The sequence below is a fragment of the Medicago sativa genome, chromosome 6, assembly GCF_051527215.1.
Source record: "Medicago sativa cultivar Bolivia chromosome 6, Bolivia_mono, whole genome shotgun sequence".
In the NCBI taxonomy this organism is placed as follows: domain Eukaryota; kingdom Viridiplantae; phylum Streptophyta; class Magnoliopsida; order Fabales; family Fabaceae; genus Medicago; species Medicago sativa.
This window is the reverse complement of record NC_140754.1, coordinates 5,288,684-5,315,511: the sequence shown is the minus strand read 5'-3', so window position 1 is coordinate 5,315,511 and position 26,828 is coordinate 5,288,684. Positions and strand designations below refer to the sequence as shown.

At 32.1% G+C, this 26,828-nt stretch overlaps 2 protein-coding genes and 1 pseudogene across 2 annotated transcripts; 1 reads left to right on the top strand and 2 right to left on the bottom strand.

Moving 5' to 3' along the window:
- The first annotated feature begins 11,696 nt into the window (after positions 1-11,696).
- On the top strand, positions 11,697-12,980 carry LOC146912273 (putative F-box protein At3g16210; annotated as a pseudogene).
- Positions 12,981-18,752: 5,772 nt separating this feature from the next.
- On the bottom strand, positions 18,753-19,085 carry LOC146912272 (uncharacterized). The gene has a single exon (XM_085720709.1). The coding sequence runs from the start codon at positions 19,083-19,085 to the stop codon at positions 18,753-18,755; it is 333 nt and encodes a 110-aa protein (XP_085576835.1).
- Positions 19,086-19,369: 284 nt separating this feature from the next.
- Positions 19,370-20,569, bottom strand: LOC146912271 (uncharacterized). Its single transcript, XM_085720708.1, has one exon. The coding sequence runs from the start codon at positions 20,567-20,569 to the stop codon at positions 19,370-19,372; it is 1,200 nt and encodes a 399-aa protein (XP_085576834.1).
- Positions 20,570-26,828: the final 6,259 nt, after the last annotated feature.

Sequence of the window (26,828 nt, the reverse complement as noted above, 5' to 3'; positions counted from 1 at the left end):
TTATTAGTTGATGAAATTTTGATCCTTACTTCATCTGTTGTTATCACTAGGCAAATCAATAACAATAAGCAAATAAAAAATATATTAGTTTATCTTTTTTTTTTAGGGGAATTTCTCTTTTTATTTACTATTTTATAATCTGGTTCTATAAATATAACTTTTACTTGATTTTTTGGAAGAATTTTTTTTGGCATATGTAAGTTGTCATTCATCCATTCATTAGATGCTATAATCTTTTATAATATTACTAGCATGGACACCCGTGCCAAGCACGGGCTAGAATTCCGTCAAACTTAAGGGAGATAATATTGTGATGTAGCAGAAGTCCGTTAAAGTTCAACATTAGATGAAAGAGTGCAGGTTGAACATCAAAAGAGTGAAAAACTCATACTTAAGCCTTAACGTTTTGGATGAAACTGTAGTCTCATTTTCACTGTGTTGTTGCCCTTTCTCCGATGTGTTGATCCACATTATTGTTGGCTCCACCAAAAAGTCCAACTGTGGTATGATATCCTGGTTCAATGTTGTAGGGGAGAGGGAGTGTTCTAGGTGGTGGATCACGAACACGGAGAATCTGAAACTTAATGGAGAGATGTTAATGTGTTAAGTGTAAGTTAAAATTTTATATTGTATGCAAGAGTAGATGTGAACAACATATAAATAATATGATCCATGTTGTAATGCCTTGAGACTTTGGATGAAGGTTTGATGTTAATCTCACTCGTGTGATTGCTCTTAGCCTAATGTAAGGGTGTTCAAAACTGAACCAATCCAATACAAAAACCACAAACAGAACCAATCCAAACCGAAACTGCAAAAAACTGCATTTGATTTGGATGTATTCGGATCACTTTTTTACTCAACCACATGGTTTGGTTTGGTTTGCGGTTTTCATTTTACCAACCGAACCAAACCAAACCAAACTGCAACATAATAAAAACACTAATTAAAATCTATGTCACCTAGACCAATACTCATAGAAACTCAATGAAAACTTTTATAAATGACATATTTTTTCTCTTGTTAAGTTTCTTCTTTGCTTTTTTATTTCAAAAATGTATTTATGTTCTACTTGAACTTTTAGAGAATGATAAAATATAAGTATTTTACATTTTTTACATAATAGAATTAATTTTTGTCCACATTTTTAATTTGGTTTATGTTGTTTGGTGAAAATGAAAATTTAATGTGGAATGAAATTAAAAACATTGTCGGAACCTTGCTGAAAATATGTTGTGTGTTACCTTTTTAACTCGATTTTAATGTTGTAAACAAAAAATTGTATTGTTTCAAAAAAACCGCACCAACCGATCCAACTCAAACCTTATTTGTTTGGTTTGGTTTGGTTCGGATTGTGCTTTAAAAGTCAACCGAACCAAACCAAACCACATGCTTTTTTATCTTGTGGTTCAGATGACTTTTAGCCTCAAAACCGAACCAAACTGCACCGCGAACACCCTAGCCTAATGTGATCATACAACTCAACTCAGACTCTCACAGAAGTTCCAACGTTGTGATAATTTTATTTGTTAGTTTTTGAATGTCGTTTTGTTTAATTTTTAATCTTAAATTTTAGTTTTCAAATGTCAAAAAATTATTCAACCTCTGTTATATTTGATTCATTCACTTTTGATCTTTGATAAGATCTGACAATAGTAAAATGTAGATGTGTTTTGCTGACATAAAAAATACATACATGTTTATTAGACATTTTAAATTGTCGTGGCATTTTTTTTATGAGTCTAATATTTTGGTAAATTAATTGAACATTAATTCTTATCTCCTTCAATAATGTATAAAAGTACCAGTAACTCGTTATATACTTTATACTCTTAGAGAAAAACAATAACTCCTTACTTGTTTCTCTTTTCATTTCTCTCATGTTCAAATTCCTTTTTCGTCTTCTTTCTTTTTCTAATATACTTTCTTTTTTCTCATGAAAGAAAGGAACAAAAATATTTCTCTATAAAACCACTACCAACCCACATTTTTTAACATGTTATGCCTTTGATCTTTTTTGGCTCTCTCGCCAGATCAGAAATACGGATTGTCTCACACATAATAGTGATATGTTTATGTGTCATGTGTGAGTTAAACTTCTACATTCAAAGCAAAAGTATATATTGAGAAACATGAATGTGAGATGACCAATATATATAATGTCTTTCAGGTTTTGGTGAAGATGTAGTGTCAATCTCATTTTTGGGGTTTCTGTTAGTTAAATGTGATGATCAATCCATTATAAGCTCACTCAAAACTCCAAACACTATGATGAACTATTTTTTTAGTTTTTGGATTTCATTAGTTTAATTTTTTTCTATTAAATATAAGTTTTTCAATGTTCACTTTCATGAAAGAAAAAAATTATCCAATCTCCACTATTTTAAATACCTTCACTTTTGGTTTTTGGTGGGATCTAGTAATAGAAAAATGTAGACGTGTTATGTTAAATTAACAAATTACATATTTATCAGACATTTAAAAATGATGTGATATTTTTTTAATTGATTCTCTTTTTGGGTGAAATAATTACTGATAAATCTTCAACTCCTTCAACTGTCCCATAAAATTATCAGTAACTCGCTCTATTCCTAACACTTCAATGGACAAAACACACACTACTTTTTTCCCTTATCATTTCTATTATCTTTAAATTTCTTTTTTATATTCTTTCTTTTTCTAATTTTCTTTCTCTTTTTTTATGAAAGATGATCATAAACCTCCATCCATCAAACCACTATCAACCCACATTTTTTACCATGTTGTGCCTCTGGTTGACCTTAGTTGGCTATGTCACCAGACCTCATACGCAAGAGTCTCACACTTATGGGAGATATGTTAAAGTGTCAATTGTGACTTAAAGTTCCACAATAGATGCAAGTAGATCTTGAAAAACATATAAGTGAGATGACCAATATACATAATATTTTAAAGTTTTAGGTGATGATGTGGTGTCAATCTCAGTTGTGTGCTTTGTGATGATCTAACTCATTGTTGGTGGCCTTGAAACTCTAAACATTTTGATGAATTATTTCGTTAGTTTTTTCAACGTTGTTTGTATAATTTTTATATTAAATTGAAGTTTTTTGATGTTGTTCGCTTTCATGCAATATTTTATAATATCAATCTCTATTATTTCAACTTCCTTCAGTTTTGGTCTTCGTTGGGATTTCACGATAGAAAAACGTTGACGTGTTATGTTGAGTTGACAAAATACATCTTTATTGAACATTTTTAAATGTTGTGGCGTATTTTTAATTGAGTTTAATTTTTTGGTAAATTAATTACCCAAATATCTCAAACTCCTTCAATAAACCGATAAAATTACTATAAATTCACTCTATTTGTTATAACCTTATGGACAAAACACACAATTCTTATTTTTTTTACCACTATCATATCTCTTAATCTGAAATTTATTTTTCATGATCTTCTTTCTTTTTCTAATTTTTCTATCTCTATTCTCATGAAAGATAGGAACATAAACCCCAATCCATTAAATTACATCAATCCACCTTTTTGACCATGTTGTGCCTCCATGTGACCTTGTTTGACTATGTAGTATGTCACATAATTATGGACACAGAGTCGCACATTGGAGAGAGAGAGAGAGAGAGAGAGTTAAAATTTTACATTAGATGGAAGAGTAGATGATGGATAACATAGAAGTGAAATGACTCATATACATGTATCTAAAGATTTTAGATAAAAATGTGGTGTCAATCTCATTTGTGAGGTTTCTCTTAGACAAATGTAATGATCCAATTCATTGTAGGCTTCCTCATAGCTCTGAACTCTATGATGTATTCTTTTGATTGTGGAGATATTCATTATCATTTTTCTCATGTTTAGATTTTTTTTTATCATCTTTCATTTCCTAATTTACTTTCTCTTTACTCATGAAAGAAATGAACATAAAGCTTCATCCATTAAATCACACTAAATAGAGTGATGTTAATGTGTCATATGTGAGTTAAAGTTCCATATTGAATGCATCAGTAGATGAAGAGAAACATATAAATGAGATGATCCATATATCTAATGTCTTAAGGATTTTGAGGAAGATGTAGTGTCAATTAATGTGGTTGTTTTTAACCTAATGTGATTATACAACTTAGTTCATGTTAGCTCTTTTCTTGGATTCAATTTATGTCCCTAATTTTTTATCAGATTAGGTTTACGTCTTCTAGTTTTTTTTTTTTTGTTTTTTCTCCATAAATTTTTATCTTAAGAATACTTATTAGAAACGATCCTTAAAATATCAATTATTTTCTATTTTTAATTTAAAAAATGTCTAGAATACTATTTAAAATGAAAGACATGAGATTTTATTGATCATCATAGGTTAAAAGTTATATATTTAATGTATTTAATTAAGAAAAAAGATATCATATTTAACAAAGGCATTTTTAATGGCAAATTTAATAATTAGTTGTTAGATTAATTTTTATTTCTTTCTCAAAACAAAATTAATTTTTTTCTTCTTCATCCGAGTTTGTACCAAGAACCTCTAACATCATCGGAAAAACACAATCAAGGAAAATCAATAAATACATTCAATTAGATAATTGATATTTCATTAAATGCTAAGATGATTCTGCATCTTTTGTAGAAAAAAAATGATATTGTTTGTAATATTATAATTAAATCAACTATATAATCTGACATATTTTTAGGATCCGTTTTTTTTTTATCAAAACAAATTGACCAAAAATAATTTGAATTAAATCAATTTTATAAGCAATTCAAAGGTCCTTGCAATGACATACACTCATACTCTCACCCATGTTTATTTCTATTTATCAGGTATAAGTAATTTTCAAAGTATCATCAGAGGCCGGATCACAGTAGAGTCTAGTTTAGGGTCTCATTATCCGCTATATTTTAAAAGGTGTCTTTTATGTAAATGTAAATATTTTGTAAATCTTTCTTCTAAATAAAGTTATTCAAAGTCATTTTTATGATGTTTTAAGTTCAAATCTTAAAGTAAAACTCCATTTGAGTTGAAAAGGTTTTAAATTCTTAATACTTAAACTATGATGTTACACATACTTGTTATGTTATATCATATACTCGTACTCATTGGTCCTTGCATTTTAGAAGCAATTCAATGGTCCTTGTAATGACATCAATGATATGTTTCATGTTTGAGAAACGAAAAAAAAAAAAAGGAAAAATTAAAGCCCAAGAAAAAATGTCACGTCAACATGCTAGATGAAAGTTGAAGATTTTGCTTGTTAGTAAGTTATATTTGTTGTACCTACACACACACACACACACACACACACACAACTTGTTAACAAATTCGTGTATGATTGAAACCTATGATGATTTAGTTACTCTAATTGGTAGAAAGTTAAGGCAAAGAGTACATGACTACATTTGATTGGTTGAGAAATCAAACAATGATGATAATTTGATGGTTGCCTTTGAAACATGATTAATAAGTGATAAAAAAATTCAATTATTCTTTTGTCATTATAAGACTTTTACAGCTTTCCGCTTATAAATAAGGTAATTAATAAAAATATTAATGCATGTTTACATAGACACATTGTCTTGTCAAATAAATCACATGTGTAAACTTTTTTATGAGGTGAATTAGACTTTAACGGTCTTTAGAATATGAAGATGCAATGTGTACTTTCGATTTTTAGATGAGGTGAATTAGACTTTAATGGTCTTTAGAATATGAAGATGCAATGTGTACTTTTGATTTTTAGGAAGACATTTGTATATAATAGAGATGTCCTTATAGTACAAATAAAGAAATTAAACACATAAATGAAATCTTGGAAGTTGTGTATTTTTTAGTTTGAAAGTTCAAAATTTTATTTTTCAATACAAATTTAATTTTTTTAATTATAATTTTACCTTCTTAGCTCGTGTCTTCAAGGCACAATTTAGCAAGAACCTTATTCTTAGTTTCTTAAAAAGACATGTTCAAGTATATTTCTTTCTAAATATCATTTTTAAACAATTTTGTCGAACCATTGGTGTATGCTTTACACCTTGAAATGTGATCATCTCAAGGTATCAAATTTGAATCCTCTTATGCAAATTTGAGTAGGCTAGCCTGTACAGAGTTTGATTTGCCTTTAAATGGTCCCCTCTAGCGGATATGAGAATGGTTACCAGAATTAATCGGTCATGGGTCAGATACCGAGTTTTTTAAAAAAATCATTTAGACACTTTCCTAATTTAATCTAGAGATTTAATTGAAAAAAATGAAGCTATTTTTTTATTTGTTTACAATAGTGAAATTTGCATCTACCAATTTTTTTTTTAAGAAAAACAATTAAAAAAACTTTATATTTTGGTGTGTCTCACACAGATTCAATCCAAACGTGATTGTTACCATTTTTGGTAAATTTTTGTTTTTTTAGCAGAGTAAACTTGGTAATATTATACAAACAATAATCAACTCATAAATATTTTTTTCTTCACAATTTTTTTTTTGGTAATATATGGGTATTTGTTTTTTTAGGAAATGGATCCTTAATCGGCTGTAAAGGGTTAACATCATTTTTTTTACTATCTTAGTGAAATTAAAAATGAAAAAAGATTTGCATAGGTACCATTGCAATTATAAAATTATAAAATTTACACCGTAAAAAAGGACAATTGCTTTGGCACGTGAAAATCTTCTCATTCTCGATTTGATTTTGAATGTTCATAAAAATTAAAAATTACTACATTAATATGAGTAAGTAATAATAACAAAAAAGAAGTAATTAAAAAGGAAAATTTTAATAGGGGTGTATTGGATTAGGATTCTAAAGGATTTTAAAAGACTTTTTAATTATGAAAAAGTCTTGTGGTATTCAATCAAGACTTTTTGTAATTTAAAAAAGTCTTGTGGTATTCAATCAAGATTCTTTGTCATTTTAAAAAAGTCTTGAGGTATTCAATCAAGACTTTTCATCACTTAAAAAAAGTCTCATGGTATTCAAAATCATTCAAATTTCAAAGGATTGTTTAATAAATTAGATTTTGATGGATTTTGTGAGATTGTCTAGTGAAATTTTAACAAAAAAAAGTCTTTCATGAAGACATAAGATTTCTTGGGATTGTTTTTCTTTAAAAGTTTTTACTATCTCTTTCTTATCCCTTCTTCCTTCTCTCTTCTCCCTTCCATCTCTCCCCTCTTTTCTCCCTCCTCTCTCTCTCTCTCCCTTCTCTCTTCGTCTCTCTCTCTCTCTACCCTCTCTTTTCTCCCCCCTCTCTCTCTCCTCCCTCCCTCCCTCTCTCTCTCTCTCTCTCTCTCTCTCTCTCTCTCTCTCTCTCTCTCTCTATATATATATATATATATATATATATATATATATATATATATACACCCTCCGGTCACAAATATAAGCAAAAATTTACATTTTAGGTTCATTCAATAAATGATGTATGTGGACTATTAAATAGACCATATACATCATTTATTGAATGAACCTAAAAGTAAGTTTTTGCTTATATTTGTGACCGGAGGGTGTATATATATCGCTCTTCTCCCTCTATCTCCTCTCTTCTCTCCCTCCTCTCTTCTCTCCCTCCTCTCTTCCCCCTCTCTCTATCTCTCATAAAAATAAAATAAAAAAATAAGAGTATGTATTCAAAATATTATGATAGAGAGTGTGTTGTAATCATTTCTTTTTAATGAGTCCTTAAAATTCATAAAATCTTTTGAAATCTTATAAATCCATAAAATCCTTTAAAATCTTATGATGTAAATCCATTGAAATCCAAATTGAAAATCATGATTGTCTTTTAAAATCATGAAAGTCATTAAAATCCTACAAAATCTTTTAAAATCTTTGAGACTTTTTTAAGCAAAAATTGTCCTTCAAAATCCTAATCCAATACACCCCCCTAAATCTTGCTAAATCACATTAGCTTTTTTTAAGGAAAATCACATTGGTTTTTTTTTTTTTTTTGAAGTAAGAAAATCACATTAGCTATTAATTCATGTTTTGCACTTCTTTTGATATTCACCATTTCGTTCACGCTTTTCTTTCGCCAGGCCTTTGGGATATGCTTGTTGCTGATGCAATATGAACCTTCTTGAGATTGTAGTCATTTTTTTTTTCATTTCCTAGCCTTGCAAACAAAAAATCACATTAGTTTTTTTGAAGTAGGGAATAGTGACATACTTTTTTTTATCAAATAAATACCCTCAATCAATATATAAAAATGGGTTAGGATTAAATGACATTAAAGTGTCAAAGTTAATTTGATGTCAAATTTTAGCCATTGATTGATTTTAATCCAATGATAATATTGATTAAGTTAGTTAAGGTGTCAATGTTAGTCTAAGTTTTGGTCTCCCGGTGGTATTTCCTCTTTCTCTCATATGCTCCCATATCCATGAGTTAGTGTGTTTTCGATTTGACCTTCCATATCCTCAGTTATCTAAAAAAAATGAAGGTTATAGATTTGCTACTTGCTTAGTTTTTTAGGTACTATGTTCCAACATAGGTATATTGATATACGAAACATGGATTCCTCAAGTTCAAGGCATGATGTTTGGAAAAAGGTAAAAACTTTATGTTATACATGACCTTGATCATAGCTTTATAACAATAAAATATCAACAATCAATAAAATTGATAAACATCATTTCCAAAAACAAATACTACATAAAAATAAATACTTCATATATATTTTAATTGATATGTGATGCATTTCTTCTTTTCTCTTGATTGGCTTCCAAGTCCAAAATAAGAATCCGGTAAAAGACAAAGAACATATAAACACCAATTTTGAATAAGAAATCACAATATTCTTCACACACACAAAATCACAATAAAAAGTAACATAAGAATAAGAAATGTTAATCAAACAATAAAAAAAAATAGGAAATAAACAAATAAAAGAAAAGATAATGTGGTTGAAAGTGGTTTTTTTTTTATGAGAGGAAGAGGTAGATGAAAATAATGAAAAACAATTTGTCTATATATAAGAAAAAAATCATGTCATGATCAATTTTGATTGGCTAATGAAAAATAAATGAGTCATGATCCATTTTGATTGGCTAATAAAAAATAAATGAGTCATGATCCATTTTGATTGGTTGATAAAAAAAATTAAATGAGATGAGAAATTTGAAGATGCCATGTGTACTTTTCAAAAAAATTAAGGCAAATGTTAATTTTACAATATAAAGTTAATTTTAAAATGAATATATTAAAACATTAAAAAAAATTGGCTCACTCCCTTAAAAAAGAATTTGCTAACTGAGTAGAGTAAGTTTTTTATTTTTCTTGAATGACAATAAACTATTAAACGATTCTGACTTTTTAGCATTTATTAATTGAGATTTTTAATGATAGAATAAAAAAATAGTTAAATAAGAGTGTTTTAGCATTTATTAAATGTGCATAATTGTAATTAAGAAAATGCTTGTGACATTTTTTTATTTTTTTTGGTAGTTCTTCTTTTTTTTTTGGTAGTGGGTGGGGTTTGAACCCTGGATGGTAGTGGCCGGGGTTTGGCCCCTGGACCTTGCATATTTTATGCATTGTCCCAACAGACTGAGCTAAGCGACATTTAATTATTCATAATGAGTTACAGACCATTATGTTCACTTTATTCATTTGGCAGGCTTACCACAATGTACTCATTATTATCTTAAGGTCATTTGGTTGGCTTGTTGTTGGGTAATTTGGAAGGAAAGAAACAACTGTGTCTTCAAAAATGCGGTATTTGATCCTTCTAGTATTGTTGATAAAGTGAAGCAAACTTCCTTTTTGTGGCTTTCTTTGCATCCGGTACCTATTGCGTGTGGTTTTCATGATTGGTGGAGATACCCACTACTTTGTATGGGTGTCATGTAATTATTCTTTGTATTTCTTTTTTAGATGGTGGCTTTCTTGTTAGGTGACTGTGGTTTGTAACAGACTTTGGGTGTTTCATCACTTTAACACACCTTGTACGGGGTGATTCACTCTCTTTTGAGCAATATATTCCATTTTGATTTGTTAAAAAAAAAAATTATTCATAATGAGTGTTTTAAATCATATATATTTTGGACGAAATTAATTCATATATTTTATTATTAGAGAATAACGACATTCGCAGGGTCCTAAAACATGTCATGTCAGTCGGTCTTGTTAGGATGTTTGAGAGAAGTTAAATCAGTCCTTAATATGCAATTTATTATAATGCTTTGAAAGAAAAAAAAACGGAAGTCAGAAAATTAGAAGAACAGATGCGAGAAAAAATAAATATTATTCAAATCCTTTAACACATGCCTTAGGTAGAAATTTCAAATTGAAATGCATTCCTTATTTTTGAATGTATGAGCCTTCTACATATATTTGTATATTGTAAAAAGATAGTGTGCAATAACAATAAAAGACTTTATCAATGAAATGAATAATAAATTTTCACGAATTTCATAATAAGAAACGATGTATATATGACAGACATTCAAATCTTGCTTAAATTCTTGAAAAACGGTGTCAATTTCACGTCACTCGCATCAATCATTTATAGTCTTTCTTCACATGAAATAATTGAACATCTGAAAAAAAAAGGCAAAATAAATTGATTCAATACACACAAAAAATTGAGCGAAAATATAAGAGAGAAAGAAATATATGGACTTAAGAATCAAGCACAACATGAAGCAAAACAAACATAAGAAGCTGATATGTGGTTGCAGAAAGATGAAGAAAGAAGAAAGCAGATGAAAGAGTCGAATAAAACATCTGATATATATAGTTTAAGAGCTTAAGTATAATATTATTTGAAGCAATATGAAGAAAAAAAATATATGACACAATAAAACCAAAATCAAGCAATATGATTGGTTCAACAAAACAAAATTGACACATGTTAAACCACCATTGGAGAAACTCTTTTTAATGACGTGATTAACACCTTTAGTCAATTAGAAAGTTGTTGTATCATCACTTTTTCAGGTACATAAATATTACATTGGCTTAGAATCTTCTTAATAAAGGTAAATTAATACTTTCGATTACATGAATCATATCGTAGCTTAGAAATTTCCATGATTAGACAAATTAATCCTTTTTTTTTAAAAGATAGACAAATTCATACATGATTAGCGAAAATGAGTGCGGCAAATAATCAACTCTTCAGTTAAGGTAATAAAATTGTTCGTGGTAGAGTAAAAAAAAATACATTTTGCGTAGTTAAACTTTGTTGACCAAATAAAATTAAAGATTGATCATTTCATACTTTTTTTGTAAAAACAAAATTTGGAATATAAAAAAAGTATAAACAAAATTTGAAGCACTAAAAAACCAAAAAATAAGATGTAACAATGATGCGATATAATTGGCTCAACAACACAATAATGACACATGTTAAAATATCATTCGATATAAAATTTTAACTGATGTATTGAGAAATAATTTAGAAATTTGACTACTAACTATAATTATTCAATAACAAAACAATAAATTTTTAAACTAATTTTAGGCTACTAATTTTCGCTTACCAACTAATTAAGCATATATAACATTAAATGATATCACATTAAATGATGCTTAGAATAGAGAGGTGACATGTGTACTTTAGAAAAAAAATAACGCAAATATATATAATAGAGATTACTTAAATTTATTTCACCAATTTAATATTTTATGATGTAATACGTTAAACAGGCTTGATTGGGCTCCACCAATCTCATTATAAATACAAGATAAAACTTGATGTGTAATTTGAAGAGGAAGAAATCCGTGGGTGCTATGAATGTAAAGGTTAGCAATCATATATCTGAAGATCTCGCCCTCTCTATCCTTTCAAAATTGCCTCTAAAATCTTTAAAACGATTTGGATGCGTATGTAAATCATGGGTCCTCTTGTTTGAAAATCTATACTTCTTGAACATGTATCGCAACTACTTTATTTCTAGTAATCATTCTTATTATGATGATACTTATATCCTCCTAAACTCAACAACAAATCTTTTTTTCAAGTGAAACACCTCAATCTACGTTGTATTTACTTTCTGGTGAGAGATTTGAGAATATGGTCAAAGTAGATTGGCCACCTTCATTTCATGAAGATGATAGTTTAATATATATTCTGAGTAAAACTAGTGTCAATGGGACTCTTTGTCTTGCACAAGATCTTAGCGATTACCCAAAATGTGTATTTTGGAACCCTACTACAAATGAGTTCAGGATCATTCCATCTAGCCCTTTCGAGTTTCAATCACGTTATATGCAAGCTTTGGTGTATTCTAATGGTTTTGGTTATGATCATGTTAGAGATGATTATAAGGTGATCCGGAGGCTAAGTTTCTTTTACATAATCGACATAGATGAGCAATGGGAGGAAGATTCATATGTCGACCCCATGTGGGAGATATATAGTCTAAGAAGCAATTCTTGGAGGAAACTTAATATTCAAATTCCTTGTTGTAACGGTGAAAATAGTCCAAATGAGAAAGTGTATGTGGATGGAATGTGTCACTGGTTGAGTTCAACTGATGAAAGTAATTGTCATAGTGTTGAGCCACACATGGTGTCATTTGACTTATACAATGAGGTATTCCTTACAACACCTTTGCTCTCAAGTGTGGTTGAACTTTATGATAGTTTGCATTTGACGTTGTTAAATGGGTCCATTGCTTTCATATTACAAGATCAAGAAAATACTTTTCATGTTAGGATACTAGGTGAACTTGGTGTCAAGGAATCATGGACAAAAATATTCATTGTTGATCCCTTACCTTGCATTGAACGACTAGTCTGGTTTGATTTGAGTACTCGAATCATTGAAGAGATTGGTATTAAAGGATGGGAGTATTATTGCCAAATCATAATTTATAAGGATGGTCTTCTCCCAATTGAAAGTTTATGATTTTGGTTTAAAGGATTTTATCTTGTATACGTAATGGCTTGTAAGTCCATACATATCATAATTATTGTTAAGCATATGGAAATTCTAGAAGCTATCTTATGATAATATGGATCTTACTTTATCAATTTTATTTTGTAGTTTCACTCTTTATATTTGCAAAGACGTCTACTTTTCATTTTAATTGTAAGAATGATATTTTGTCTTTACGTAATGATTTTTTATTTTATTTAGGAATATCTATGTTTGTGCTATATCTTTTGCATAAATCAACTATGGGAATCTAATGAATATTTTGGAATGGAAACACATATATTATTCATCATCCCTCATGAATATAATTTCTTTATTGTTTGAAAGGGTTTAACATGCATTAACCATTCAACTTTCACATTTGTTTGGGGATGTTCAACCGATGCAAACTTCAACTGAATCCCAAACTCATCACAGAAATCTTGGAACCTTTCTTTAACTAGAAAATTGAGTCTCATTGTCTGTTATTATGGTGTGGGGAAGCTCATGGTGATCGACAAATGATATTTTTCCATATAAACCTTCAAATCCTTTCTGTTGTATTAGTGGACAAGGCCTTTGTTTTTATCTACGAAGCACAAACACTTCTCGGATTAAGCGTGTTCCGGTGTCGGACATGTGTCGTGTCCGATACCGACACTTGTAATTACACTTAATTATGTGATTTTTTCAAATTATTAGCTGTGTCGGCGTGTCAGTGTTCGTGTCATGTCTGGTGTCCGTATCCATGCTTCATAGGTTTTTATTGACATGACTATGAACTTCAGCTGACAGGTGTTTTGGGGAATCACTATTATAAGCAAATTAAAGTTTTATTTTTTAGATTTATTGAATAATTGATGTATTTTGTCTATAGTATAGAACAAATACATCAGTTAGTCAATGAACCTGACAAATAAATTTTTACTTGTAATAGTAACTGGTGTGAGTATAAATTATGCATGCGGAAGAGAGTTTACTATCTCATATGGACAATCTATCGTGATATGTTGCTAACAAGTTTCAAAAAGATTGATGGATATTGGAAGTCCTATGTGTGGGTTGTGTGATAAATTTTTTGAAATTGAAGTGCATGTAATGCATCGATGTCTTAAGGATATGGCTATCTCTTGTCATGCCTTATGGTCGTGGAGGAACAAGGAAATACACGTACGTGTACAAAAATATCGGAGACCAATTAAGGCAAAAACAATTGTCTTGGTTTGCTACTATTGCTAGTGATTATCATGTTGTAGAGAAGGTGACAAATATTTTGATTGAGACACCAAAGGTGATGGAGATGGTGGTGAGTTAGAATTGTCCTCCGGTGAGGGGTAGGATTAAGCTCAATACAAATGGTTCTAGTAAACATGATTGCAGAGTAGGTTGTGATGGTCTTGTTAGAGGATTAGATGGGAACTGGCTTGGAGGTTTCTCATTATTTTTTGGGGAATTGTAGTGCATATATAGCGGAACTCTTTGTTATACCCTAATTTTGGACCTAAAAATACTAACTCAATTCTTCTTTTCTTGCATTTCAAGCTATTTGAACTGTCTCTGATCAATTGCATCTTTCTCTGCATATTATTTCAATATTGCTTGCAAATTTCATATAAAAGGGCATTTTAGTCATTTCCTATGTTAAAATTTCTTTCAATCTTTGAAAAATTGTTTGAGTCTCTTCAATTGGTTTGTATAAGTCCTTGTTTCAATTCTATGTCAAAATCCATTTCAAAATTGCATTTGAAATCATTTTGAGTCAGTTTAGCCCCTAGGGGCGTTTTAGTCTTTTCATGTGTTAAAACTCTGTTTAAATTCTAAAAATTGTCTCTGAGTCTTTTAATTTGTTTGTATAAACTCTTGCTTAATTTCCTTGTTAAAAATCATTTTAGAATTACATTTGAGTCGTTTTAAGTCAATTTAGTCCCCAAGGGCATTTTGGTCTTTTCACATGAAATTTCGGCAGAGAGAGGTTACGTTAAAGTACCTCATTTAAGTAATTGGTTCGTTTTAGTCCGTTTTGTCATTTTTTAATCGTTTCACTTTACGTTGTTTTCAAATTACATTTTTTACCAATTTTATTTTAATTACATTTTTAGTCCTTTTTTGTCATTTTTGCATTTTAGTCCGTTTATTTCAGTTAATTGCAGATTGGTCCACAAGAGTTTGTTACAAGTCCAGTGCCACGTGTCATTATTCCATTGGTCCAGTCATCATACACATCATCTATAAAAGCCCAGTCATCAGTCAAAGTCAAAACACTACTCATTTTTTTACACATCATCACAAACACTTTCATCTTTTCTCTCTCCATCAAAACAAATCAAAATCACAAAAATCTCATGAATATTCAGGAACATTCTTGAACATTCATCACCAAACCACCACTCTAACCACCACAACAAACTTTTCCGGCCACCCTAACTAACCACAACAACCACAAAAATCATCAAATCAACAATATTATCACAAAAGAATCATCCTAAGACCCATATATAGCAATTTTCGGTACTGTTCATCACTATTCACGTCACTGTTCATCACTATTCACCGCCGGAAAAATCATTTTCGGACTCATCTCCCTCCACAAGTGCAAGGCCGATTTCGGCCACCACAAAGGGGGGGAAAAAACTCGGGTCGGAGCTTAACCGGAGAGGGAAGAACGCTTGCGAACCGGATTCGACTTGAGGTAAGGATTTAGAAGCTTTTTACCATCTTTTTTGTCACTTTTTCTTTCAAAATTTCTCAAACTTCAAACTTAGATCTACGCTTCACCGTTGATTTTCTTGAAAAACTAAGCCCGGTTTCATGATTAGAACGAAAAAGGATTGTTAAAAAGCTAAAAAAAAATTGGATCGGGCAAAAAAAAATTTCCGACGCGGTGGTGCCGCCACCTCGCGGTGGTCGGCCACCGCGCCGGACCGGTGGAGGTTGATCGGAGAAGAAGGCTGCATTTGCAGACCTTCTCTCACTAAAAATTTGTAGAGAGAGGAAGAAGAAAGAATTATGAAGGAAATAAACCGGAAATGGCTTTTATAGGTGTAAACGAACCGGTTCGGTTCGCTTGAACCGGACCGGTTCACTTGGTTTTCTTCTTCTTGTTCCTCAACTGTTAGATCTAGCTGGATCAATCCAACGCTCCTCACGCGTTTGGATGATCCAGGATCCATTTACCTTGGGCCTGGACTTTTGTTACTACTTTCTCCTTATTTTCTTGCTGTTTACTACGCTACTTCCTGCTGAATACACCTTTGCATGCCTAAAATCTCTTTGAAAAATTCCAAGAAAATTCCTATAATTTTTCTAGTATATTTTGATCAATTTTGATATATTGCATGTCAAGATTGATCAAGAAATACTATAAAATTATTTTGCCTTGGTTTAATGCTTTTTCTTTTACTTTTTGTTGAAAAATCTTGATGAAAAGCTTGTAAAATTTGGTGAATTCTTGTTGCAATTTTTGTTGAACGATTTAGGATTGTTTCTTGTTAATTTTGTATGCTGAAAATTGTTAGAGAAAATACATGGAGAAATTGTTTGAATTTTGTGTTGTTTTGTCCAATTTTGTGGAGTTTTTGCGTGTTTTAATTCCAATTGTTTGGTTCATAATAATTGTGGCTTGTTGGATAATTTTGGAGTATTGTTTGGTGATTGATTTGGTGTTTTGGTGCTGTTTTAGATATGTGATAATTGGTTGCTTAGTTAGGAAGTTACTTGTTATTTTTAACATGTGAATTAGTGCCAAATTGGCTTAGTAGTATACTACGATTACTTGGCTCATAATTTCATTGTAACACTCACATTGGGGCTGAACCTAAAAATACTTGAAAAAGATCAAAATGTGAGAGATATAGGTCTTGCATTCGCCTTGGAATTTTGGTGTTCTATTAGGTGCATTTTTGTCACTTTTTCTTGCCATTTTACCACGTTATCATGCCTTATTTCTTTGCCAATTTTTCTACTATACCATGCCTTTTATCACTAACCACTTGTTCATTGTTTCATAAGCATTTCATCCTCCATCTTATATTCTTAGTCCTTATTATCATACACTTTAATTTTCATGCAAAGGCTTAGAATGTAACACTTAGGATTTTTTGTACTTTACTTTTATGCAATTTTAAATTCTTGCAAGACCATAGCATGTAATTAGGGCATGATGTAAAGGACAATGGACTCTAATGATGTACACCGACACGAGCACCGACACTAGCACACACCTCACATGGTTACTTTAGATATATGCTTAGGATATGCATGTTTAGATGTATGTTTTAGGATTGCATGTTTAGACGAATGTTTAGGATCTACATTTAGAAAAATCAATTTTCCAAAAAACTTGAAACAACATCACTTGAAAACCTTTTTCCAAATAAACCTTGGGATCAAAATCCCATTGCATTTTCTCTTTTATTTTCTTAATCAAATTTCAATGAAAATTAATCATACTTGACTTTTTTCCAAAATAACTAATCAAACCTCACCTTTTCTTAAATTCTCATGCCTTTAAGGCCTCTCTCTCATTCTTCAAACTCCAATTTTCAAACTTAAAATCAACCAACAAAAACAAAAACATTTTTTGGAAGAGAACTACGGTGGATTTGATCCCTTAAACGGGTACGTAGGCAAGGAACAAAATTCCTTCAATTCAAATAAAATAAAAACTCAAACACTTCCTCCTCCCTCCAATTCTTCACTTAGAATACTCTTAGTTTTAATATCACTTTCTTAAAATAGCATTTAAAAATAAAGCGCGCGCGTAGAAAATAAAGACGGTTCCTATAGGATACTATAGTCGTTATGGGTGCCTAACACCTTCCCGTAGCGAAAACAACTCCCGGACCTCGATTCTCAAGGGTTTTGCTTACTTTTTCCCTTCCCAAGAAAAAATAAGATATCACCGGTTTAAAAGGTTCGAACGTAATCAATGTTTGACACCCGAAAACCAAGATAAAACACTCTTGTAGGTTTTATGAGAGTATCTCCAACGCCTTTTCTTTCCTAGTGTTCTTAGCAAACATGAACATATTTTTATGTTCTATGCATTGGAGATCAATGAGCTGGATGACACCGTGGAGAACAGTTCTCCCACTAGAACATGTTCTAGCAGTGACTACGTCGAGAAAGTACAAAAAAAGTAAGAAAAGGAGAGAGAAGAGATATATTGAAAAATGATAGAAGAAATATGAGGGGCCTACATAAAGTAAAATAGGAAGTGTGTTGAGTTATAGCATTGGAGAAAAAAGTTCCGTGATTGTTAAATTCTACATGGCATACTTGGACCCACAATTTAGCAACTAAGAACAAAAAATTTGTTGAATTTTGCTCTCCACCCAGCACGTTTTGCTCGCACCCTGCAGCCATGCCAATTTTGCCCTTGCGCATGTTAACTAACGCAAGTGTAATACTATGCGTTAGTTAAGTAACGTTGCGTGACTTAAGATGCGCAAGAGTAAAACTATGCGCATGTTAACTCACGTATAGTCATGTATGTATTAAAGTACTACGTGAGTTAACTCACGCAATGTATTACACTTGCGCGAGTTAACTCACGCACTACTGATATATCAGAACAACATTAAATGCTGTACTGATGTGCATTGAATGCAGTTTGGGTCCAAACCCTAATATGCTCGTAATTGAACCTAATTACGCCAGTTTAACAATATTATTGGATAATACGACACAATTGATCAAAATTACACCAAAACATCGTTTTTTTCACAATCACATAATCACACATAACGATCCAAACGGTTCAAATTACACAAATTCGCCGGTAATGACCCGTAATCATTTAAACACACTTAATGACACGTAAACGATCCAAATTACATAAATTTGTCCATAAATTTATAAAATTACATAGTCTCACATAAACGGTCAAACATTACACTATTACACTTAAATAACGATTACACTTCAACGGATCGGACAAAAAGATACAAAGTATTATTCTCAACCATTACCCTAAACATGAAATCAATGTCGCTATCATCTTTGAGAAGTTGTGGATAATACACGGTCTTCCAGAAGTCCTCTTCCTTATCCTCCCCCAAGTACAAGCCTGACACATTTACTATCACATCACGTGTTCTATGATTTGAACCAATATGGATAAAGAAGTCGTCAAGCTTTGCCTTCAACTCGTCCAACTTGTCGGTGGGGTTTATAGTGAACCAAGCCCTCTTTTTCACATCTACATAACGGACTTCAAGTTTAACCGGATCTTGTGCATCTTCAGACATGTTTCACCTCACAAACTTCACAAAAATATAATGAAAAACAAATATGAGATAAATGAGATAAAATAAATAGTTGAATAATTAGATACAAAGTAAGTAATGCAAGCAATAATTGGTGTGACATAACCGGCCACCAAAAAAATAATTCATTTCATTTAATATATATAATATTAGTTACATATTGGCCAAAAATATACAAATTACATAACCGGCCACCAAAAAATATGTCGGGGTGTAATACCACCAAAAAATAGGACGAACACCGACCGACCTATAACTTTCCTAACCTATAATAACCTATCTAAGAGGTCTAGTGATATTCCTAAATTGCCGTCCTCTTCCATGTCCTCCGTCCATTCAAATTCTTGTTCCTTTTTTTGCGGGGTGGGAGTATCACCACAAACAATTGGATTGTGCTCATTTGTTGGTTTCTTTGGCTGCTTAGGCTCCTTAGACATGAGTTCATTGAAAGCGTTTTGTTTATCCAAAAACGCAAAATGCCAATTCTCCGCCTCACCAAACTTGTTGTTCATCCACTCCTTACAACTCGGTGGTAACGGACAACCTTCCTTCAAAATCACATGAAGATAGTGATCGGGAATTAAGCAAAGACACATGATGTTGGAATGTGGATTAAGTGGAGGAGCACTTCGGATTGGAAAATATGTCTCACATACACCACCCGTCGTTTCGGACAAAGTCAATAGAACAACGGGTCTTTTGTAGCAAGAAGCAATAATGTGACCCATATCCGGAGTGGTCATCCACTTATCTGGAGGCGCAACACCAATTGTACGTTTAAGAGGGTATAAACCATTCAAGATTATTTTATAACGCTCCTCCGTGTCATATATCGGCATGTAGTCACTCTTATGATTTCTCAACTCTTGAATAAGTGCTTGACGAATCAATACATGATCTTCCTCATCCATCCCCAAGTGCCTAGCTATCACCCGGAATCCACAATGACCATCCCCTTTAACATTCACAATTTCTTCAACAAAAGGCCTCATGATATTTGGAATTTGTGAAATGTATGGGATATTCCAAAACGGTTTTGAAGTGGAGGATGAAGCTTGTGAGCGGGAGTAAGTGCCAAGGCGTGCATCTTTCCTCTTTGGAAGTGACCTCTTTGGTTGTGAAGGTTGACTATCTGGATTTTGAGAATCAATGGTCTCCCACCTAGAGGGGATTCGACCCGTTGATGACACTTTGAGTGTAGTCCTCTTCCTTTTAGGTGCTCCTTTGGTTATCACCTTTTTCAAAGGCGGAGACAAAAATGTGGTTTCCGGAAATGCAATTTGACGCATCATCTCTTTGATGTGGAACTTCATATTGTAAGGGCTTTTCTTGAGAAGTTCTTGAATGCCATTCCACTCTTCCATCACGGAAAAGTCATCATCAATCTTCTCTCCTTGTACACACAACCTTTTCCAATGAGGGTATATATCATCCAAGACAAGAGGCAATTTTTGCTTGCTCTTCATGGCAATAATACACGCACAAGGTAACCCGTAGGTTGTCATTTAAACACAACCACAATCTTCCTCACCAAATCCGAATGTCTTGGAGCGTTTCAATTCATCATAGATAAATCTCAATGCTTTTCTAGAAACATAACCCTCCAATTCTTTCATCATCTTGATCTTTTTGTATTTGTGCTCAAACATCGTTTTGTTCCTCCCGAAACTACCTTGTACTTCACCAAATTGCACTGCCAACATCTTGCGAATTTCATCCCAACATGATGCCAAATCACCCACGTTACTCCTCAAATATTTTTTCAAAACACCATGAGCGGATTCAACAATGTTGGTGGTTCTACACCCTAGATGCAAGACTTTATCCGTCCATGCCCTCACAAATTTCTCCTTAAGGTTCAAAACCGTTTCTTCGACATATTTATTGAATTCCGGAAATGGCATGCATACCGCTTTGAATTTCAACAAATTACTTGCATATGATTCCTCCGTGGGAGATTCAACCAACTCCCTCCAAGCATTCACCACTTTCTCAATAACATCGCTATTCTTCATCTTGTTCTTCTTCAATTCTTTCTTGTCTAGTTTTGTACCCTTAGGAGCCTTTGGCACCACTTTACAATCTATGATGCACTTGGACCTTACATTCTTCCCAATATGAAAATAACAAAGCATGGTGTATGTTTCAGGGAAAACTGTGCCAACGGCCTTCATCAAAGTACCATCCCTATCGGTGACAATCACCTTAGGCATGTTGTCTTTTGAGTACAAGAGACCTTTCAACATCGTAAGTGCCCAAGCAAAGTTATCCTCTAGTTCAAAGTGAAGAAAGCCGAAACCAACGGAATACGTCATTCTTGTAGAGGTGCAACCAACTATCTCAAACAACGGCATTCGGTAGTTGTTGGTTTTGTATGTAGAGTCCATGACCAAAACGGTCGGAAAGGTGTTGAGCAATTTAATTGACTCCGGATGAGCAAAAAAGATGTCTTCAAGAGTGGTTTCCACACTATTGCATCTTGTCCGCGAACCCAAGTAAGTAACTTTTCTCGCTCTCTCCATCTTGCATTTGTTGTAAAAAATGAGGCGGTGTTACGAGCTTCACAAATAACACCGGTAGGTACCGGTTTAGGTTCTTGAATTTTACCAATTCGAGCTTGAATTGGAATTTGGACTTTAAATGGTTTGAAATTAAAGTTTGGTTTGACATCGCCGGAACCTTCTTTTTTGGCCGGTTTCGGTTCAACGCCATCATCCGCGACTTTGTCAACCATCTCCCTAAATATCTATTGAATAAAAAAATTACAAAGGAAGAAAAAATAAATTACTTGCGGAACAAGCTAACCAAGAACAAAAGTGGCGCAAAAAATTCAAAAAAACATGGCTGCACAGTGGCGTGACTTAAGTCACGCAGCACTAATGCACTTGCGCCAGTTAAGTCGCGCAGCAAGTTAACCTGCGCAAGTTAACTTGCGTACCATGCCCTAGTCCCTACGAAAAGCAGACGAACCAAGCAGAAAAACCAGCAAAATGAGATGAGTCTAGATGGTACAATACCTGATATTTGATGCTTGATGAGCGTAGAAACTTGCTTCCTGACGATTTGCAATGATTTGGGATGATGATTTAGACCCAAAAAATCGCACTTTTTGGGTTTTTGAAGGTGGAGGGAAAGAAAATGGTGGTTGGCGTCGGACTAATGGGTTTTGTTCAAACATGAACATTGCGTGAGTTAACATGCGTGGCGTGAGTTAACTTGCGCAAGGGTAAATTTGGCATGGCTGCAGGGTGCGAGCAAAATGTGCTGGGTGGAGAGCAATAGTCAAATTTGTTCCAGCGCTGTAGATGCTCTGAAGGCCTCTTATGTACTTGGTGGTTGAGTTTTACAACAGTGGAGTTAGATGCTGACTCTTTAGTTGCAACAATCTTGCAAGTAAAGGTTAGTAGGTTAATCCGACTAGTCATTGTTTGGTGTAAAAGATTTGGCGTTTATTGCAAATGGATTGAAAAGTGAAGAACCAACACTCTTATCGAAGTAAACTTTTGTGTAGATGTTCATATTAGTTAATACTCCCTCCGGTTCTATTTATAAAAGAAAGTTGACTTTTTAGATACATTGGATAATGTATGTATCTAGTCAAGAACCTAAACCAAATACATAAATTATTTAATGTATCTAAAAAGTCAATTGTTTCTTGTAAATAGGACCGGAGGGAGTATTAGTTATAGTAAAGGTGGTAATTTGATTTTTTTTTTAGTCTTGTCGGACACAAGTTAGAAATTTGTTAGTTTTTGGTTAGATGGAGTCTCTCTGTTTTTCTCGTTGAGTTAGCGCGTAGTTCCCATTTTCTGAGCCTTTGACCCTCTTTTTCTTTAAAAAGTGCAAAGTTCTCTAAATTGAAAGTCACACATGATGGATTCTTTAGATTTATTTTTTAAACCCGAAGGTATTTGTGCTACAAATTCAAGGCCAAATCCTCTTAAAAAAATGAAGGAATGTTGTAAACCATTAAGAGACAATTTAGATCCAATCTTCAAGGATTAAATTTAGTTGCAAGAATAGAGATGGATGGATGGGCGTGAGCTACTCATTATATTTCATTTAAGTTGTAATAAAATATGTGGGCATAACTTTGTTTTAATTAGAACCAATACTAAAGGTTAGTTTATTTCCATTAGTGTTTTGATTAAGTTTGTAGCATGGGCTACTCATTACCTCGTCCAAGGTTACCTTTATTTAGTGTATTTTTGTTGAAATAAAAGCAGGATGAATCATATTTGACGTTTAATAGAGTTAATGAGAAGGTAAAACTTGATCAAGAAGGAAGACAAAGGTTGATGATGAATGAATAATAAAGAAATATATTTCAACTTAAATTTTTTACAAATTTATTTTCAATTTTATCCTTTATATAACTATTTTATTTACAATTTCATCATTCTTTATTTAATTAATTAATCAAAGTTTTCAAATACATATTTTTTGTCTCAATATATATATATATATATATATATATATATATATATATATATATATATATATATATATATATATATATATATATATATAGACACACACACACACTCATATAAGAAATACAAAGTTTTCGTGTAGTATTTTTCTTCGAAACATACTCTTTAAAAATTTATTTTTTTACCATTTCATCATTCTTTATCGATCAAATACTTTAATTTTTTAAAATAATCAAACAAAATTTTACAATATCCATTATTTTAATGATGAAAGCATAAACAAAGCACGCCGCTCGTCTTAACATCAGCAAAATAAAATTATTATTTTTTGACTAAAAGTAGCAAATAGAACTAATTTTTTTACTAAGAGTAACAACTTTTGTTATAATATAAAAAAGAGAATGAAATTATTATTATTAAACAATGAAAGTAACCTGTGACATTTTTTCAGGGGAAAATGACATGTGACATGCACCTCTCTCTTAATCTTTGGCATATCTTAGTAATATATGCGAGCAGCCTATATCATATACTTTCATAATAACGGGAACCACTTTGGTGCCATTAATGGCACCAATGTCACCATACCATTACATCTCCACTACACACACACACATCACACACATCAACGGCCAGGATTTCTCCAATGGCACCTAAGCTAAGTCACTGAAGTATTTCCCCATAATAACCGACCATTACCTTAAAAAACCCTTGTCAACCATACTTTTTATTTTATCATTAAAAAACACATGTAATAATTGATTTTTAAATAATAAATAAAATAAAATAATTAGATAATGAAAGTGGCATGCACCTTTCTCTTAACATGTGTCTGATTAGAGAAACGGACGATGCTTGTCCGGTCACAACCACAAATCTAATTGACTTAGACACATATATAAATGAAAATAAGTAAAAAAAGAAAGAAAAAAAATCAATTTATAGTTATTATTATTGAAAATAAAAAAACAACACATGAAAAATTGTCTTAAGTTGCTTTGATAAGTTCTCAAAGTCTCACAAAACTTATGTTAATAGGTAAGCCTAAATAAATCAACAAACATACCCTATGTCTTATACCACGTTTAGAGTGGTCAAAAATAATTTAAAAGGTATAAAATCAATTTTGATATTTACTTGTTCTCAAGTAAAATTGATTTTACTTTGATAATAGATTATAACTTAAGCTAAAATCTATATAACTTTTGACTTTAAATTCAACTTTTACACTAAAATTTATTATTCAATTTCATCCCTTAACACTAATAAGTTGAAAATTTGAGTTTCAAACCCGATTCTAATGTATTTCAATTTTTTCAGAGTTCCCTTAGGTTATTGTTACATATGTTTGCCAGTGGCGTCCTAATGTGGGTGATGGTTATACAATCCGTGATGTGTATCAAATGCTCATGAGGTAGGAGATGCATAATACCGATGCAGCAACTACCACAGTTTTACACATAAATGTTCCTATGAAGGTTTCAATTTGTGCATGGCGTCTTCTTCGCAACATGTGGGCTACAAAGGATAAGTTAGTTCGTCACGACATCATTCTGTTTGATTCTCAATTGTGTGTGACCGGATGTGGTTACAATGAATCAACATACCGTCTCTTAATTCATTGTCCCATTTTCAGTGAGCTATGGGAACATATCAAAACTTGGATTGGTGTGTATTCAGTGGATCCCCAACATATAATGAATCATTTTATTCAGTTCGCTTACTCTTCGGGAGGCTTTAAACCTCACTGATCATTCTTGCAATTTATTTGGCTTTGTATTGTTTGGGTGATATGGAGCGAAAGGAATAATAGGTTGTTCTCTTTTTTTGGTGGTGGTCGGGGTTTGAACCGCGAATCTTGCATAATTTATGCATTGTCCATACCAACTTAGCTATGCTCACGAGGACTAACAGGTTGTTCTCTAACAATGCTAAAACAATTATGCAGTTTCTGGAAAAAAAATAAAAATTACTTCTCTATAGTGGCTGAAAGCTAAAAATGTATGTTTTCCTTTTGGTTACCATATGTGGTGGCAACCAAGATTATCAAAATCGGGACTTTACTTCAAGTCGAAAGGGAGTAGAAAAACCGGAACTCGTAAAATCGCAATCAAAATCGAAGGATTTTACTCAAGGACTTTTGTAAAATCGATATAGGATAGCAAAATCGGGACTTGTAAAATCGCAATCAAAATCGAGGATTCTACCAAAACAAAAATAATGCTAAATATATGTTATAAATTGCATATAGTCATAAATGACTAAAGTTCAAAGTTCACAAAATACATATACATAAATGACTCAAAGCCTAGATGCAAATATTCTTTAGTAGTCATAATAATGCTGAACAACCTAGACATAATACTTAAAGGCAAATCCTAAATGTCTGACAAAATACTTGATCACAAGTATGTAAGGCTATTAAGTTTCAAGGCAAAGACTAGAGGCCTAACAAAATATTTAATGGCAAAAACACAAACAACATATCGGAAAAGTTAAAGCAGATTACACCATTCACCATTTTGAACAAAATAAACGATTTTTACCAAATGCAAACAAAATAAGCAAAACGAAATCATGAACAGAATGAGGAACGAAACAAAATGAAAACAAAGTACACCATTTTTTGGAAAGCTAAAATACTTGATGAAATCATCAAAGAAATATGGAACAAAGTAAAAACTTATAAAGTAAACGGATTGAAGGAAGGAGGCATCTAGTTAGGTTTAGTTCAATTTGAACTAGATGAAAAATGAACAATCACGTGTAATTATTGAGGAAGTGTGGGGGAAGTGAAAGAATTAAATTTTTTGGCCTTTAGGGTATTTATAGAACCGGGTCATGGATTTAAATTGGGTCAATTTAAGAACCGTGTCATAATTAACCCTTATCAAAAAAATGAACAAAATACTTCAAAATCCATCAAAATCTTGCGATTTTGAACGGATTTCAGGATTTTGTGCGATTTTGATAGGATTTTGCCTGTTTTTGGGATTTTGCTATGGATTTGAGTCGTTGAAGCTACACAAATTCGCAAAAACCAGGATTTTGGGACTTAAGTCACGTTTTTGATAACAATGGTGGCAGCAACCTCTTGTGACATTGGTTGACCGTCTTTCTTGTTAATATTCAAGATACTTTGCTGTATTTTGCTTTGCTCTTCTTTACACATCTTGTGTTAGAGAGTAGAGCTCTCCTTTTATAATAATATATCTCATTTTTGTTTGTTAAAAAAAAACCAACTTAATTATGTTTACAAAATAAGTTTATTTTTCAATTTACATATACATAA

Excerpts from the sequence above, each read along its gene's own strand:
- LOC146912272 (XM_085720709.1), bottom strand. The coding sequence starts at position 19,085 with ATGTCTGAAGATGCACAAGATCCGGTTAAACTTGAAGTCCGTTATGTA.
- LOC146912271 (XM_085720708.1), bottom strand. The coding sequence starts at position 20,569 with ATGAAGAGCAAGCAAAAATTGCCTCTTGTCTTGGATGATATATACCCT.